The following is a 17,722-nucleotide window of genomic DNA, read 5'->3' as shown; positions in this document are numbered from 1 at the left end:
CTTGAGAGGAGAGGAGTCAGGTCATCATAAGTCCTCCTCTCTCCTTTTTATCAATTAATACTTTATATTTAATCCTTGGTTTTTCCCCATCCCAAATAAATTTACTAATATCTTTTTTCCAATTATCAAAACACTTAGAACCTCCCAGAATTGGTAAATTTTGAAATAAAACACCAACTTTGGTAGGACGCTCATTTTAATAATAGAAATTCTACCTAACAGCGAAATTTTTAATTTGGTCCACATTTCCATTTTTTTCTTGATCTCTTTCCACGTTTTTTCATAATTTTCTTGAATTAAATTTATATTCTTTGCTGTCATATAAATTCCTAAATACTTTATTTTTTTCCTAATTTCAATACCGGTTACCTCTTGTTATTTTTTCCGTTCCATTTCTTCTATATTTTTTGTTAAAATACTACCCTTTTTGAAATTTATTTTAAACCCTGCTAATTTTCCAAATTCATTAATCTTTTCCAGCACTTTGGGGATGCTTTTTAATGGCTTTTCTGTAGTGATTATCATGTTGTCTGCAAACGCTCTTACCTTATATCTTTTACTTCCTATTTTAATCCCTTCTATTTCTTTTTCTTCTCTTATCTTCTTCAATACCACTTCTAACACTACAATAAATAGCAGGGGGGCAGCGGACATCCTTGTCTCGTGCCCTTATAAATTTTAATCTCTTCAGATGTTATTCCATTTACTACAATTCTTGCCTTTTGATCTTCATATATATTACCCCTGTTGCCCTACTCATATTTTCTCCAAATCCTAATTCCTCTAGTACTTTCCTTAAAAAGACCCACGACACGTTGTCAAAGGCCTTTTCGGCATCTATTGTTAGTATTGCCACTTGTCTCCCTCTATTATTCTCTACAAATTCGATGATATTGACTATATTTCTTATGTTATCCTTAATTTGCCTTCCTTTAATAAAGCCGGCCTGATTTTCATGTATGATTTCTTTTAATACTAGATTTACCCTGTTGGCCAAAACTCCTGCATATATTTTATAATCACTGTTTAATAGGGAAATAGGCCTATAATTTGCTGGGGAAATCACTATTTTGCTTGGGTAATAAGGTTATAATTGCTTCTCTCCAGGAGTCCGGTGTAATGCCTCTCTCCAAGATCTCATTCATTACCTTTTTCAAAGGTGACATTAATATGTCCTCTAATTTTTTATAATATTCTGTCGGTATGCCATCAGGCCCTGGAGATTTCCCAATTTTCATCTTTTGTATCACCCCTCTAATTTCTAATTCAGTTATGCTTTCGTTCATTTTTTCCATCTTCTCTTTCATAATTTTTGATAATTTCGCATTACTTATATATTCCCCTATTTCCTTTTCACTTTCATTTTCTTTTGGATACAAATCTGCATAGAAATTTTCAAAGGCTTTCCTTATTTCTTTGGGCTTTTCAATCATCTTCCCCCTTATTTTTAATCTATTCATTAACCTTTCACTATTTCTTTTTTTTTAATTGCCACACAAGTAGCTTCCCTGTTTTGTTGGCCCACTCAAAATGCTTATACTTCCAAAATTGTATTTGTCTTTCCATTTCTTTATCTATTAAGTTTTCATACTCTAACCTTAAAATTTTTAACTCTTGTTCAATTTCTTTTTTCTTCGTTTTATATAATAATTTCTCCTTCCTTTTTATTTCTTCCATTAATTTTATTTTCTTATCTTCTTTTAATTTCCTATCGATCTTGTTTTGCTGGACGAAATAACCCCTCACCACCACTTTTCCTGCATCCCATATTGTTTTCAATTCTACCTCCCCATTACAATTTAGCTCAAAATACTCCTTCATTCACTCCCACGCTCCCTGTAAGACGCTTTCATTATTTAATAGGAAAACATTCATCCTCCATCTCCTGCTCATTTCTTGTTCTGTTTCCTCTAAACATAGTGTTACTGGGTTGTGGTCAGTTAAAGTCTTGCAGAGTATTTCTACTCTCCCAATTCTTGTTGTTATTTCCTTGGAGATCCAAATTCCATCAATTCTACTTGCTGTCTGGTGCAAAGAATAATAATAAGTAAATTCTTTTTTAATTGGGTACTTATAGCGCCATGCATCCACCAAATCTAAATTTTCAACCATAGTGCTAAAGCTTTTGGGGAGTTTAATTTCTTTCTTTTCCCCTTTATTTACTGATTTATTCAATTCTGGCTTAAGGACTCCATTAAAGTCCCCCATTATTATTATATTTTTCTCCATATGTTCTATTAATTTCCCCTCCAATTCTTGAAAAAAATTGACTTTACTCCCATTGGGTGCATATATTCCTACTATTAACCATCTTTTTCCTTCAACTTTTATCTCCACCATTATTATTCTCCCATCTTTATCTTTCCAAATTAATTTTGGTTCCCATTTTCCTTTAATATAAACTACCACTCCTCATCTCCTGCCGCCACAAACTCTTTTCCCAGTTTCTCATTTTTTTATTGATATGCGTGTCTTGAAGACAAATTATATCCCAATTTGATTTTTTTAAACACATGTCCCAATTTATTTCTCTTTTTTAAATATTTAAACCATTCACATTCCATGATATTGTTTTTAATTTCATTTTATTTAATTCTCAATTATCATTTTATTTAGCAAAGAAAAATATACTTTCCCTTTTGTAAAAGATAATCACTCTTTTTAAGAAATACTAGATGAGAATAAACATAACAAAAGAAGCTCTTATTTCAGGGGAGCTTTCCATACCTATTATAATTAGAAGTGTATTACACTATTTCCTTTGTGCCCCATTGTAATTCCCTTTATAAAGTTCACTTGTTATCTTAAGTCTCTTGTATCAACCCTTCCTCTTCCTCTTCCTCCTCTTCCTTTTTTTCTTTTTCTTTGGCACTGGCTTCATTCTCTTCCTCCAAGCTGCTGTCTAGTTGTTCTTCCACTGGTCTCACTCTTTCACCACCTAACTCCTGCCAGTATTTTCTCCAGAACAGGTCCACCTCTCCTACCGACTCGAATTTCCTCCGTTTCCCTTTATAAAAGAAGGACAATCCTTCAGGATACTCCAATCGGAATATAATTTTCTTTCTTTTTAATGGTTTGGTTAGAAATTGATATTTTTGTCACTTCTGGATCAATCTTGGTGGAATTTCCTTCAGTATCACTATCTCAACTCCTATTTTGTTTCTTTTTTCCTTTTTTTTTTTTTTTTGCAAAATCTTTTCCACCAGCCATCCAGCAGTGAAGGTAACTAGGCAGTCTCCCGGCCAGTTGTTCGCTTTCGCCTTCTTTGAGTTCACTCTAAAAACCTTCTCCACTCTTTCTTCGATTCCCTCCATTTCCACCTCCAGCCATTTTGCTACCTCTTCCACAATTAATTTCTCAATGTCTTCACCATCTTTTTCAGGTATATTTCGGAACCTCAATGTTTTCTTTCTCACAAGTGCATCCAGGGCAGCCTCCTGTAGTGCTCTATGTTCCTCTAATTCCTTTCTCATTTTTTCCATTTCCTTTCTACCTTCTTTCTTTCTTTGCTTTTTTGATGTTATTTTCTAGTGCCAAGATTTTATTTTTCATCTCTTGTATCTCTGTTTCAGTTGCTTTACTTCTTTCTTCCACTTCTCTCAGCTCACTTTTATTTCAGTCCTTTCCTTTTCACCTTTGTCCACTTTTTCCTCCATTTTGTCTACTTTCTCTTCCAAAAATTTCATTCTGTCACTCATTTCCTTTTTGATCTCTGTCAAGTCTTTTTTCACATTTCCTATATCTCCTTTTAGACTTAATATAAGTTCTTTCAAGTCCATTTCTGACTCCATTGTGGAACTCCTTTTTTGTTGTAGACTTCCTGCTCCTGCTCCTGCTAATTTTGGTGACATTTTTCTTATTATTATTTTCTGCTGTAATTACCTTCCTTGTCCACGAGATGGCGTCTATATCTCAGTCCACTTAAAATGAGCTGTCTTTTTAAATTCTTCCTCTGGTGTCACTATTTCAAGTCACAATCGGTCTTAAGCTCTCTCTTAAATCACTTCTCCTTGTCTTTAATCTCCCCCTACTTCCGGCTTCTTCTCTCAGCTTTTTTGCTCAATCATCTTTTCAGTGAGGCATCCGCCATCTTAATATGCAATCCCTCTTGCTGTTCAGTCTCTCTCTCCACTCACACTGTAGCCTGTCAGAATCCCACACTTTCTCAGACGTTGTCTTCCCTTTTATCCTTCCAATCGCTCAACTCTCAAGCAGTTATCTCTCTCCTGACCCTTTCTTTTCAGGCGCAGTTCAGTTGCATGCATTTATTTTATCTCAACATATGGAAGACTTCATTAGTAAACTTCTTAAAATTTAAAATCTTTGTCTTAATTCAATTTTAATCCGGCAGCGTTCCTTGGATATTTGGCACTGCTTTCCCCTCGCGTTCCTTCGTCTCCCTCTCACCCCCTCCTTGGTGCCTTCAATTTTTGCCTTAAACACCGTCTTTGTTTTAAACTCAGTCCATTGGGGGGAGGGAATCCTCCTTACAGTTCCTTATCAATCCCACGCTCCGGTGCAAGGTAAGAAGAGAAAAAAGAAATTTTGCCGTCCTGGTCGCGTCGCTCTTGCAGGCTTTGTACTAGAGAAGTTGATCTCTGCGCCTCCATGCCCAGGTCTCCCCCTCTCCTCAGCCTTCTGGCGAGGGATGCCAAGAGCTCCTTTTAGGCACAACTGGCTCCTTCAGTTGGGGATCACCTCCCCAACCTTACTTTGGGGAGCGGATTGCCGCTGTCTCCCCCTTTTACCTAGTTAAATATTACCGAGGCTGCGGAGCTCTCGGCAAGAGCGTGTTGCGCGTCCCGTGGTAAAACAGGAAGTCTATTTATTTATTTAGAAGTGGACCAAGGGCTCCTCGAGGGAGAACTAGAGGATAGTGTTGCTCTCCTAGTGAGAGAGGGAAGACAATGTACACTTTGGGAAAGTGGAGGGTAGATGGAGGACGTTGGGGAACAGGTGGAAAAGGGAAGAAACAGCAAAGCTGTCTTTAAAAAGTCAGATTTCAGGAAAGGGTAGGAGTGGGTTAAAACATTTAAATGCTTGATGTTAGGATGGATTGATTGGAAAGGTCCAATACTGGAATGAATTACGGAATTTGCTGAGCTACCTGGGAAACCTAGATCCAGAAGAGGGGGGATGAAATTGTTTTTAGTTTGTTTAAAGGTATTATGAGAGAAGTTGTAATATTATAAATTGTGAATCATTGTTGGTAAAAATTATAAGCTAAGGGGAGAAATAATAGCAAGATTAGATATTGGAAATTTTTTTAGAGATATAAATTGTTTGAATGTTAATAATATAAATTGTGGGTTTATAGATTGATATTGAATTGAAAGGTATAGAGAGAATTGTAATAAGAGGTTTAAAATAATGTGAAAACTGCTTAAAGGCTAATTTTAATAGGGACCCAATGAGGGGAGATCTGAGGAAGTCCATAATGTAATGAAAAAGTTAAGAGTAATATTTTTTTTCCTTTTCCTTTTGTCTTTTTTGTATTTTTGCTGTTGTTGTTTGTTTTTGTGCTTTTGTATGTGTTGGTGAACTATTTTGTATGGGTGGATTATTAATGTGAATTGATTGCTTTTGTTCCTTTTATAAAATTAATTTCAAAATAAATAAATAAATCCAAGGTGCTAGTGCTGGTGAATAAAGCTCTGTACAGTTTGGGACTAGGACAGCTAAACTTAATCTCCTCTCTCATACACACCAAACTAGTCACTGCATGCTGTAGGAGAGGGCATCCAGCACATCGTTGCCCAGTTGGGAGGTTTGGTCTACACAATGTCAGAATTTAGTGTGGAGACATCTGCTATTTGGAACTTGTGTTAAATAACAGGTGCTGTCTGTATTCTGTATCTTTAATAGGCTTTTCTTTTCCAACAAGTCATTTAAGTGGATAGCGTGGTGCTGTAGTCTAAGCCACTGAACCTCTTGGGTTTGCCAATCAGAATGTTGGCGGTTTGAATCCCTGCGATGGGGTGAGCTCCCGTTGCTCTGTCCCAGCTCCTGTCAACTTAGCAGTTCAAAAGTATGCCAGTGCAAGTAGATACCGCTGTGGGCGGGAAGCTAAACGGTTGTTTCTGTGCGCTCTGGTTTCCATTATGGTGTTCCATTGAGCCAGAAGCAGTTTAGTCATGCTGGCCACATGACCCAGAAAGCTGTCTGTGGACAAATGCCACCTCCCTCGGCCTGAAAGTGAGATGAGCGCCGCAACCCCTTAGTCGCCTTTGACTGGACTTAACCGTCCAGGGATTCTTTACCTTTAAGTGGGTAATTCTTTTATTCCAGACTGTACTAGATTGGAAATTGCTTTTAAATATGCTTTTGTTGTTGATGTTTTTTATTGTTAAATTGCTTCAGTGTGTTTTATGCAGAAAGATACATAAATTGAATGAAAAAAAATCTGTATATAAACTTATTTTTAATTGTTCTGCTGTCTGAATGTTTTACTTGTTAGAATTGCAGTGCAGGTCAGGAGAGCGTTGTTGTGACAATGTATTGCACCAATAAAATGTTGGTTCAACTGGAAATAATAAACACAACAAACTAAAATAAAATAGCTGAGAGTAGATTATAAAACTAACTTCAGACAGACTATACCTCTTCAGTACAAAAGCTTAGCAAAAAAGGTAGCTTCTTCACCTTCTGCCTAAAATAGTATAAGATGAGATAAGAAACACCTCAGTGGGACGATCATGCCTGAGTTTTGGAGGTGCCAAATATTTGCCTATTAGAGTCAGAAACAAGGCTGACACACAGCACACAGTATCTGAAGAAGTGTGCATGCACACGAAAGCTCATACCTATGACAAACTTAGTTGGTCTCTAAGGTGCTACTGGAAGGAATTTTTTTTTTGTTTCGACTACGTCAGACCAACACGGCTACCTACCAACACAGCACACACTTATGTATCTTTACTCAGAACACTCTACTCAGTGAACCACTCTTCGTGGCTGGCATTTCAAGAAGGCTGTTTGGCTCACATCTACTAGAGACAATGCTAAAAGCTGCTGTGAGTGCCAGATCTCCCTAGAGGAGAAAATACAGCCATCTGGTTAAATACTTATTTCACCACTGGCAATCACATGCAAATAAATACAAGTTAATGAAGTCATAAAGCTGGGAAAAAAAACGCAAGGTGAAGGGTCACTTCTCCCCTTTTCCTTTCTAGATACCTCCTCAATCCAAACCTCAGTACATTTTTCTCAAGGTATCACAATTGCCCTTTCACACACTCAAGATTTCATTGCTTCAGAAACTCCCCTGAGACAGGGCCGAGCTGTGCATCTCCATGGCAACATAGCAAACATGCTTTAGAAGGCTGAAGGCAGAAGGCTGCAGTTGGGAAATTGTGGAGTCAGTTGAACCTACAGCAAATTAGGTGCAGGAAATGTCTTTCTTTGGATTAACTTTTATGGGATATCAAGACCCCTTTCGGGACAGAAAACTAGAATTACTCAAGTATGAAGTGCCAGGTAAGGAAACTATCCAAGAACACTTCACTGGAAAACAAAGCTCTTCCTGGGATTCACCAGTGGGGATTGCTCTGTACGGGTCCCGACACACAACAGTCTTAACTGTCATTCCCTCATCTCAGAACCCTGGGAACTGCAGTGCTCTGAGGAAGGCTGTGGATCTGTAATGGAATTCCCACCACTGTTACTAAATTACTATTGCCAGGATTCCTGCAGGGAAACCATGATTGAAGATGGTAGAAAACTGATACAGAGCAGTTGCATAGATATGTTCTTTGTGTGCTGTTCACACACATCAACCCTACTGTACAGGAGGTTCCTGGTTTTGTCTAATCAATCCCCTTCTGAAATTGAAGGGTTGATAGCCATCCCACAGTCTTTCAAAGGAGGGAATCATGCACTGGTCCACATCAGGGAGAAGCGTTTAAGCCTTTCTCCCTCAGTGTGCTATATGCCTAGACACTGTGTGCATATTAGTGAGAGAGTTTTCAACCATGTTGTCTGCCAGCTGCAATCTGAAGTGGTACACCTGGGATCTTGATTGGACTTAATTCCCTGGACATGAAATTATCCTGTCTCCAACAATTTGTCCCTAATTTCATTACTTCTTTACAGCTTGACTGAGGCCCAATTGCTCAACACATTTCAAGCAGCACCATGCCACTTTAAACAGTCATTGCTTCACCCAAATAATTTTGGGAACTCTATTCCTCTAATCCTCTTGTTCCAATTGATTTCCATTTTGCTATATTTCAGAATTGCATTAGTTTTCTTTCTTCTTCTGTCCATCTTCAGTGGGAACACCAACCCCTAAACTGGAACATTTCTACCCAAAGCTGCCACCCATAGGACCAAGTGGGTATGATGGTACAGTACACAGGGGAAGCTGCAGGAAATATCAAGAGGCTATCAGACAGATGAAGCTCAAAAAATGTAGGTACATAATTACCAGAGGCAGGGTTTAAATTGTGGTTTCAGCAAAAGCACAAGGAGCCTTTAGGATTCTGTAGAGGGACATCCATACTCAACGAGTCAGAGCACTGGGACCAGGACTAGGAGCAATGACCTCTGGGTTAGCAGAAGCGGTGTGTGTGCATACACAATGCATACACAATGCTAAATCTAAGAGCGTTCTGGAGGCAGGTTTGGAGGAAGGAGGAGGATTGAAGGCCCCTGGGTTCTTTGAAGAGGACGCTGATGTCATGTCCTTGCAGGATTTCCTGTACATATCTGGTTGGCCAGTCTGAGGACTGGATCCTGGTCTAGCTGGCCCTTTGGTCTGATGCAGCAGAGCTCTGCTTATTCTTACGATATTGGGCTCCAGGCAGGTGCACCACCTTCATACTCACTGCACCAGCATGACAGCTGGCCCTTCCAGACAGCAGGGAAAGACAGGGAGGAAACCTTTGGCCACATAAAAAGGAAGTTTGTTGTTAAGAAATTTTAGTGAACATGCAAACCAATTTGCAATACTGTACTGTGTATACAACCAGGTGGAAATGTGATGTTCAAGAATGCTCGAGGAAGAACAGTAATTTGAAATGTGTTGGGATTAATTATCAAAAGCAATTTTTCTTGTGTACCTGGGGTTTTGATCTTTTTTCTCTGATTTCTTTCCTCCTCCTGGACAGCAGGCAGCTCTAGGCAACTGATAATGAGGAACCAGTCACCTCCCACTGCCTCCTAAAAGGCTCACAACATCTTGGGAAGCCACTTGTCTCCTAAGTGCCTGTGTCAGCTGTCATTGGAGCTTGGTTTCCAGCTTCTCTTGCCTGCTTCTCTGTGAGCACATTTTGTGCTGACCTAGGGTTGTGGCCCTCCAGGTGTTGTTGGACTTATAACTCCATTCATCCCTAGCCAGCAAGCCCAATAGTTGAGGATGTAATCTGAAGTCCAACAACATCTAGACCTGCATTGCTGAAACCAGGACACCAAGCAGATTCAGGAGCATTAAGGACACAGTAGTTATTGGTTCTCTGGGGAAGGGAGGAAAAGACAAGGAGGAAATATGATGATTCTAGAAGGGAAGGGGCCATAGGTCAAAAGTAGCAGATCCCATCTTTGTTTAGGGCTGATGCATGTATGGGGACATGACCGTTGAGCTTCTGAACTCAAAATGTACAGCGGTAATTTAAACCCACAGATTATTAGCTTTCTTCTCAAGCCTCCATTGTTGCTCAAGCTCCTGCTCAAGTCAGTGGATTTTTAGCAAGTGTTGATGGCCAGCCCAAAGCCAAGATCCTTCTCTTCCACACCTCCAGACAGCTTTTGGTTTCTCCTATCTAACAGCCCAAGCTCTTTGTCTCTTTTTCTAGACCCAAATGAAGAGTACAGGGAACCAATGACCTGTGCACAAGAGATTGGCTGGTGGCTGCCGAAGAATCGGTCAGTCAAGCCAGAAGATGCCATCCCTTGGATAAGGGTGCAAAGGCATCCCCAGCTACGGAGCTCTATGACCAAGTGAGCCTACAATGGGAAGCACCACTTTACCTAGACAGGGATGGAGGATCTAACTCTCGTCATTTAATTGTTGTTGGTACAGCAGACATCATGGCCAAATCCACCCAATACAAATTACATTTAAGCACATAGCTTCACCCAAAGAATCGGCAGAACTGTAATGCTCAGCACCTTAACAAACTACAGTTCCCAGGGTTCTTTGGAGAAAGTCACGTGCTTTAAATGCATGGTCTGGATATGCACCAAGAGAGTTGTAGGATTGCTGCCGCCTTCCAAAAGCAGCCGCCCAACATCTCCTTTTACTCGCAAAAGACAATGCCATTGCAGTTGGGAGTTTCCCCAGCACCATTTCATTGACTGCTGTTTGTGGAGGGGTTTTGTGTGTGTGTGTTTAGGGGTGGGGTGGGGTGTAATTCTGAATGCCATGACACAACAGCTTGCACCTCCTCCCTGTAGAGAGAAGATGCTGGGAGGCTGCTTTAACTGGATCCATGTCTATAAGAGATCCATGCTCTTGCTTGCCTGGAGGGCAGATAGAGGGAGGGCTGTGGGTGTGTGGCTGGAATATAGGCTACTGTACAAAGGTTAAGAGTCATATGTGTTGCTGTGCCAGCTTTGCCTGTTACCCATTCACTCTGCCCACCGGCCCCCCCATAAGGCAATGTGGCCCCTGGCTGGAAAAAGGTCCTCCCTGAACCTTTCTCCCCAAGGAACTGGGTGCTGTTTGCTCCCCACAGAGTTACAGTTTCCAGAACCCTTAACAAAGGACATTTCCTGGGATTCCTCTGTGTGTGCTTTGAAGACCTTCCTCTTTCAACAAGCCTTTTAAAGTTGAGGTCTGCACCTATTTCGAAATGGCTTTCAAGATGTTTGTTTTTATAGCTTTGTCAATTTGGGAGGAAGGGTAGGGATATAAATTTTACAATAGATAAGGTCCTGGCAGCTGAAACAGTACCCCTATGAGACAATGGAACAGCAATGAAAAATGTTTTATTTGTTTATTGTAGATTTGTTGACAGCATGATAGCGAGCGACCGCCTCTTCAGCATGTTTTGAGAACCGCTTGGAACTGAGGCGCATGGCAGCACCACTGTCTCAATGACAGCTCATTGGCAAGAACCGGCTCCCATGTTTAAGACCTAGCACACTTGTTCTACAAATAAATAGGAAATCAGTACAACCATCTGTTTGGGGGTTTCTTTGCCCGCAAAAGAATGGGAAAAGAAAGTGGGTGGATATAAATTACAAGTGAGATACCTGTGAGTTAATATATTCAATGGTCAAGGATGATGTGAGTCGCGGTCCAGAACATCTGCGAAGTCCACAGCTGGTGAAGGCTGGTCTATGGCCTTTTATCTTGTACCACATCTATGCACTTCCTGCTTCTTCTTTTAAGAATTATTACAGGAATAAGGATTGTTCCTGACATTTCAATAACAAGGCTCGCTGTGATTTAAGTAGATGCTGGCAAATGTGTGCACCTGAGCATGTGTTATGTCTATGTTTGACCAATACATGTTTCATCCAGGGACAAATGGATGACATGTCATACAGGCATGGGCAAACTCGGCCCTCCAGATGTTTTGGGACTGCAACTCCCATCATCCCTAGCTAACAGGACCAGTGGTCAGGGATGATGGGAATTGTAGTCCCAAAACATCTGGAGGGTTGAGTTTGCCCATGCCTGATGTTCTAAAGCAGAAAAAATGCTTATGGGCAGCATTATTGAACTTCAAAATAAATTATCTCCACCCCATTTTCCCACATGCAGACCCCTTGCATTTTCCATTACAATAATGTTGACCTGTCACTATAGCAGTGCTTCAAGAAAGGGAAGGAAGATCAATGCTAGAAGAACCCAAATTGATAAAGGCAGGGCCTGCAGGCAGACTAGTGCTGTACTCTCAAACCACCACCTTAACAGAGAAATGGAACAACTCTGTTTTTTGTAAATTTCCTGCTTCCCAATCCACTTCCCTCTAGGAAACTTAAAAGCAGGCTTTACATATGCTTGCACACAACCACCAAACCAATCCATCTTTCTGTGCTCAAGCAAGGGACTAAGCCTTCAGGTTTTACTACAGGTTTTACTTACTTGTCCAACTCTATGATTCTATGAGGAAGAACTTCCTGACAGTAAGAGCTGTTCGACAGCGGAATTTGCTGCCAAGAAGTGTGGTGGAGTCTCCTTCTTTGGAGGTCTTTAAGCAGAGGCGTGACAGCCATCTGTCAGGAATGCTTTGCTGCTGTTTCCTGCTTGGCAGGGGGTTGGACTGCATGGCCCTTGTGGTCTCTTCCAACTCTATGATTCTATTCTATGATTCTGCTGTTTGACAGTGTTAGCTTAAAGTTTCAATCAAGTATTATTAGTACAAAAAGAAAACAATAAGAGAACCATATACAGATGCTGACACAGAAGCCAAAACCAAAGGTCAAGCAGATAGCATATACAAATAAATACCGAAAGGCAAACCAGTCTTTATGGTCTTTGAGGCTGTGTAGCGGTCAGCAAAGTGGCAGCAGGTCGAATGAAGTGTCAATAATAGACAGGCTGCCGGCATTTTTCACCTGTTTCGCCCATATGACGGGCTTCTTCAGTAGTTTCTCCTTCTGCTTTCTGTTATGTTTAATACATTCAAATTCGTATGAAACCACTTATCTTGGCTTAGGCCTCAATGCTCAAGTTCTTATTTCAAAAGGTTCTCTCATGCAGCTTTGATACATTTACATATTCAATTTCTTATGTTCAGAGTTTTCTTAGTTTGAGCATGTATTGATTGGCTTAGTCAGTTTTTGTTTTCACTTTTCTATAACGGCTTGTTGTTTAGTCATTCAGTCGTGTCCGACTCTTCGTGACCCCCTGGACCATAGCACACCAGGCACTCCTGTCTTCCACTGCCTCCTGCAGTTTGGACAGACTCACGTTGGTGGCTTCGAGAATACTGTCCAACCATCTGGTCCTCTGTCGTCCCCTTCTCCTAGTGCCCTCCATCTTTCCCAACATCAGGGTCTTTTCCAGGGAGTCTTCTCTTCTCATGAGGTGGCCAAAGTCTTGGAGCCTCAGCTTCAGGATCTGTCCTTCTAGTGAGCACTCAGGGCTGATTTCCTTCAGAATGGATAGGTTTGATCTTCTTGCAGTCCATGGGACTCTCAAGAGTCTCCTCCAGCACCATAATTCAAAAGCATCAATTCTTCGGCGATCAGCCTTCTTTATGGTCCAGCTCTCACTTCTATACATCACTACTGGGAAAACCATAGCTTTAACTATACGGACCTTTGTCGGCAAGGTGATGTCTCTGCTTTTTAAGATGCTGTCTAGGTTTGTCATTGTTTTTCTCCCAAGAAGCAGGCGTCTTTTAATTTCGTGACTGCTGTCACCATCTGCAGTGATCAAGGAGCCCAAGAAAGTAAAATCTCTCACTGCCTCCATTTCTTCCCCTTTTATTTGCCAGGAGGTGATGGGACCAGTGATCTTAGTTTTTTTGATGTTAAGCTTCAGACCATATTGGGGGTTGTGCGCATGCTCTAGCTCGAGCCGGTCATCTGCCTCGGAACTCCCCTGCCACGCTAAACAATTTATGGCCTAAAGGAATGTAAGATAAACCGAAAAAAAGAAAATAAAGATTAAAGAAAAAGTGTGAAGCCTTGGAGAATCTGGGGGCGCCAAATTCAGGGCTGCAAACTTAGTAAGCAAGTTACTAAATTAGCTTTAAGCTTAACGGACGCCCAGCAGCTCCCTCCTACCTATGGCCTTACTTAACAGTTTAAAGATGGCTAAATCAATCAAAGATTTGTCTGCTCAGCTAGCAACTTTTCAGGACTTAATGCTCACCTCCCAAAACAACATTAGAGACGATATTAAGTTGGTGAAGGAGGATGTCCTACAGATAGCAGTCGAAATCAAGGGGGTGTAGCAATTAGCAATTCAAGCTAAAGAGCTAGCCCAGGAAAATGAAAAAAAGAAGTAACTACTCTAACCAGACAGGTGGCAGAATTGTCGGATCGCTAGAGAAGAGCTAATATGATTCTGTGTGGAATCCCGGAGGAAATACTGGCTAAAGAATTGGAAGAAACATTGAGAACCTGGTTAGGCACCCAAGGAGTTAGTTTGAAGCCAGAAGATGTGGAACGTGCGAGGGCCCAAGGGGAGAAAATCCCCCAGGGATGTAATAATCAAATTTTCAAGAGAGAAGTTGCAACAGCAGGCCTTCCAAACCTTGAAGAAAATTAAAGAGTTGAGCTTCCAAGGAAAAAAGAGTATGGGTGAAGTGAGACTTCTGCCAGGCTACTTTAAGGCAAAAAAGCCCAGGGCCGGCCCTACGTATAGGCTGGGTGGCGCAGGGCACCATGGCGCCGGCCTGCCAGGAGGGCGCCGCGAGCTGCGCCCGCCCGCTGGCCGGCCGGTCCGCCGCGCAGCTGCACACTGCGCCCACCCGCCCACCGCGCTGGGAAACGGGGCGGGAGGGTGCCGGAGAGATCGCGCTGTGCCTGCCCACCCGCCGTTCAGCGCCCACCCGCCCACCGCGCTGGGAAACGGGGCAGGAGGGCGCCAGAGAGATCGCGCTGTGCCTGCCCGCCCGCTCACCGCGCTGGTAAACGGGGCGGGAGGGCGCAGGAGAGATCCGGCACACCACAGCGCGAGGGGCGCTTAAGACGGCCCTGAAAAAGCCAAATGAAACCTTATGCACAAAAACTGCATAATAACGAAATAAGGTTTACCTGGGTATAACCTGCCTCTATACTGATTTTTAAAGATGGAAAGAGGCTTATAGCTAAGAACCCAACAGAGGCTGGGACTTTGCTGACTCAGCTGGGAATCAAAGTGGATGTGTTGCTGATACAGGAAATGGAGGAAGAGGAGATGGAAGAGGCGGACCCAGGAGAAGGACCCTCCAACACGACCAGAGAAAAGATCAAGAACACACCTGCAGGATGATACGCCCTAAAGGAAAGTAAAGAGGCCATTTAACTAAGTGTATCATTGAAATGTTATGGTTAAGGGGAGGGAGGGGATGCGTGCATTCTCGGAAGTGGAGAGAGGGGATGGAATTTCTTTCCCAATATATTTTCTCTTCCGGGGGGGGGGGGGGGGAGGCTAAAGAGTAGTAAGAAAAAAATTCCTCAGCTAAACGGTCACAAAAATCAAAACAACAAAGAATATAGTTAACTCAATTAAAATTATCTCACTGAATGTCAATGGTCTTACATCCAACCTAAAACACTATAGGTTATCTAGGTTCGCTAGAGCTGATATAATGTCAAGAAACCCACAAACCAAACCACCATTTATTGACCCAGCCTGGGAGGTATTAGCAGAAGCAAGGAGTAAAGCGAGAGCAAGAGGGGTGGCAGTCCTGGTAAATAGGAGAATAGACATTAAGATAACAGAAATGGTGCTAGACAGGGAAGGTAGATTTATGCTGGTCAAAGCTAAAATGGAAAATAAAGTGCTAACAATTGTTAATATATATGCTCCAAACAAAAGGCAGAATAAATTCCTAATTAAAATACTAAAAAAAAAATCACCAGTTCTCAGAGGGTGAAATTATTATAGCAGGTGATTTGAATATGGATATCACAAAAAATAAAACAATTATATTGAGTAAATGGGGATTGCAAGAAGCACATGAAACCCTAGGTTTAAAACCCAAATTTACCCATATCTCTAGCAGACACAAAACAGTATCCTGCATAGACTTTTTTATCCTGGGAAAGGCTAGTAATTGGATAGTTAAAGGAATTACAACACACCCAATAATAATCTCAGATCATGCCCCTTTAAGTATTGAGTTAGAACTAAGAATGAGTAAGGACAAGAGACCCTGGAGATATAATAATTTAATAATGGCTAAAGTTCAGGACAGAGATTATAAGGAAAATCAGATCAGGTTATTTCCCCAGATAATAAAGGATCAGTAACTCCAGATATTCTCTGGGGTGCAGCAAAATGTGTTTTGAGGGGGCACTGTATAATGAAAGAAAAATTAATAAAAAAGAATGGTACTCTAAAAGACAATTAAACATTCAGGAACTAGAAATATTACAGAAGAAACAAATTATTAGATATTGTTCCAGAACCCAAAATCAAATTAAGGAGATTAAAAAACAATTAGAGGAATTAGATCTGACTTTGCTGTGGAAAAGGGAAGTAATGGTCAGAAATGATTTTCAGAGGAACAATATAAATTCAGTAAAAAGACTTGCTAATTATCTTAAAATAAGGAAAGAGATACAAAAAGTTAAAAGTATAAAAATAAACAGTATTAAAATGCAAGACCCAAAGGAAATTAAAGAGGCCTTTGCAAGCTTTATAAAAATCTATATAAAAAAAATGAGGTAGCAAAATTTCAGGAGAATATAAATTTAACACTGGATCAGTCTGAGAAAAGTAAACTAGATAGCAAAATTACAATAAAAGAAATAAAGGACATAATCAAGGAATTGAAAAATGGCAAATCGCCAGGACTAGATGGCTTTACACCGAATTCTACAAGGAAATGGTAGAAATTCTGGCCCCTGAATTACAACAACTTTTTAATAGCATACTAGAAGGGATTTTCCCCCCAGAAAAATCCAGAAACATGGAGAAAGGCAGAAATAACGGTAATCCTAAAACCAAACAGAGACCCTAAAGAAGTAGGTTCATATAGACCCATTAGTCTATTAAACCAAAATTATCAAATCTTCGCCAAAATCATGGCAAACAGGTTAAAAAATGTCATCCCCAAAATGATAAAAGAAGACCAATATGGATTTGTTAAGGGCAGAAATGCCCACCCGATTAGAAATATTATTAATGTATTGCATAATAGACAATCAAAAAAGCTCGGGTTATTGAAATTAGACATCTTTAAAGCATTCAATACACTCTCACAGGAATTCTTATGTGAAATAATGACTAAATATGGAATAGGAGAGGCTTATCGGTTTGTGATACAAGAACTATATAAAGATGGAACAGCAGTGGTAAGAGTCAATGGAGAACACTCCCAACCCTTCCCAATACGCAGAGGTGTTCGGCAGGGGTGCCCTCTCTCGCCATTCCTATTTATAATGGCTATAGAACAACTAGCAGAAAGAATAAGAAACTGTGGAAGGATAGAGGGTTATAAGATTGGGAAAGAGGAGATGAAAATTAACTTGTTTGCAGATGATATTATTGTAATCATAACAAATCCCAAGGAAGGGATAAAAGAAATAAAGATAATATTAGAAGATTTAGAGGAATGCTCCGGATTAGGGGTAAGTATAACTAAATCAGAAATAATGTACTTTAATGTGAATCTAGCTGTAATGTAATGTAAATAGCATAACAGGTATGGGCCTGGGTTCTAAAAGAATAAAATACCTGGGTATTGAACTCTATAGGAATATTAACAAGACCACAGACTTCAACTATAAGAAGATATGGAATAAAATACTAAAGGATATGAAAAGATGGAGAAACAAAACTTTAAGCATTACAGCTAGAGTCAAGGCTACTAAAATGTTCTGGGTCCCTAAGCTAAGTTATCTTTTCCAAGCTATCCCACTAGAGATGAAAAAACAGCAATTGGAACAATGGAATGGTGAGATAAGACAATGGATATTCGGAAGTAAAAAATCAAGGACACAAAAGAGGTTTGTGTATAACCACAAATCAGAATTAGGGTGGGGCCTCCCCAACATTTATAATTACTATCAAGCCGTCCAATTAAAAACTTTACTAGAAATTGGAGCAAAAAATAAACAAAAGTGGATCAGATTTGAGGATGAGGCCAACAACGGTGCAGGAAGATATGGAATC

The 17,722-nt window shown here is 40.5% G+C and overlaps 1 protein-coding gene across 1 annotated transcript; it reads left to right on the top strand.

The window, feature by feature from the left end:
• The first annotated feature begins 7,331 nt into the window (after window positions 1-7,331).
• SPMIP11 (sperm microtubule inner protein 11) lies at window positions 7,332-11,116 on the top strand. Its single transcript, XM_035101168.3, has 4 exons — window positions 7,332-7,476; window positions 8,272-8,409; window positions 9,792-9,936; window positions 10,944-11,116. The coding sequence occupies exons 1-4, from the start codon at window positions 7,392-7,394 to the stop codon at window positions 10,990-10,992; spliced, it is 417 nt and encodes a 138-aa protein (XP_034957059.1). The 5' UTR covers window positions 7,332-7,391; the 3' UTR covers window positions 10,993-11,116.
• The last annotated feature ends 6,606 nt before the right edge of the window (window positions 11,117-17,722 follow it).

Source organism: Zootoca vivipara, chromosome 2 (genome assembly GCF_965207765.1).
Source record: "Zootoca vivipara chromosome 2, rZooViv2.hap1.1, whole genome shotgun sequence".
NCBI lineage: Eukaryota > Metazoa > Chordata > Lepidosauria > Squamata > Lacertidae > Zootoca > Zootoca vivipara.
The sequence above is the reverse complement of the archived record's forward strand: the minus strand, read 5'-3'. Positions and strand labels throughout refer to the sequence as shown.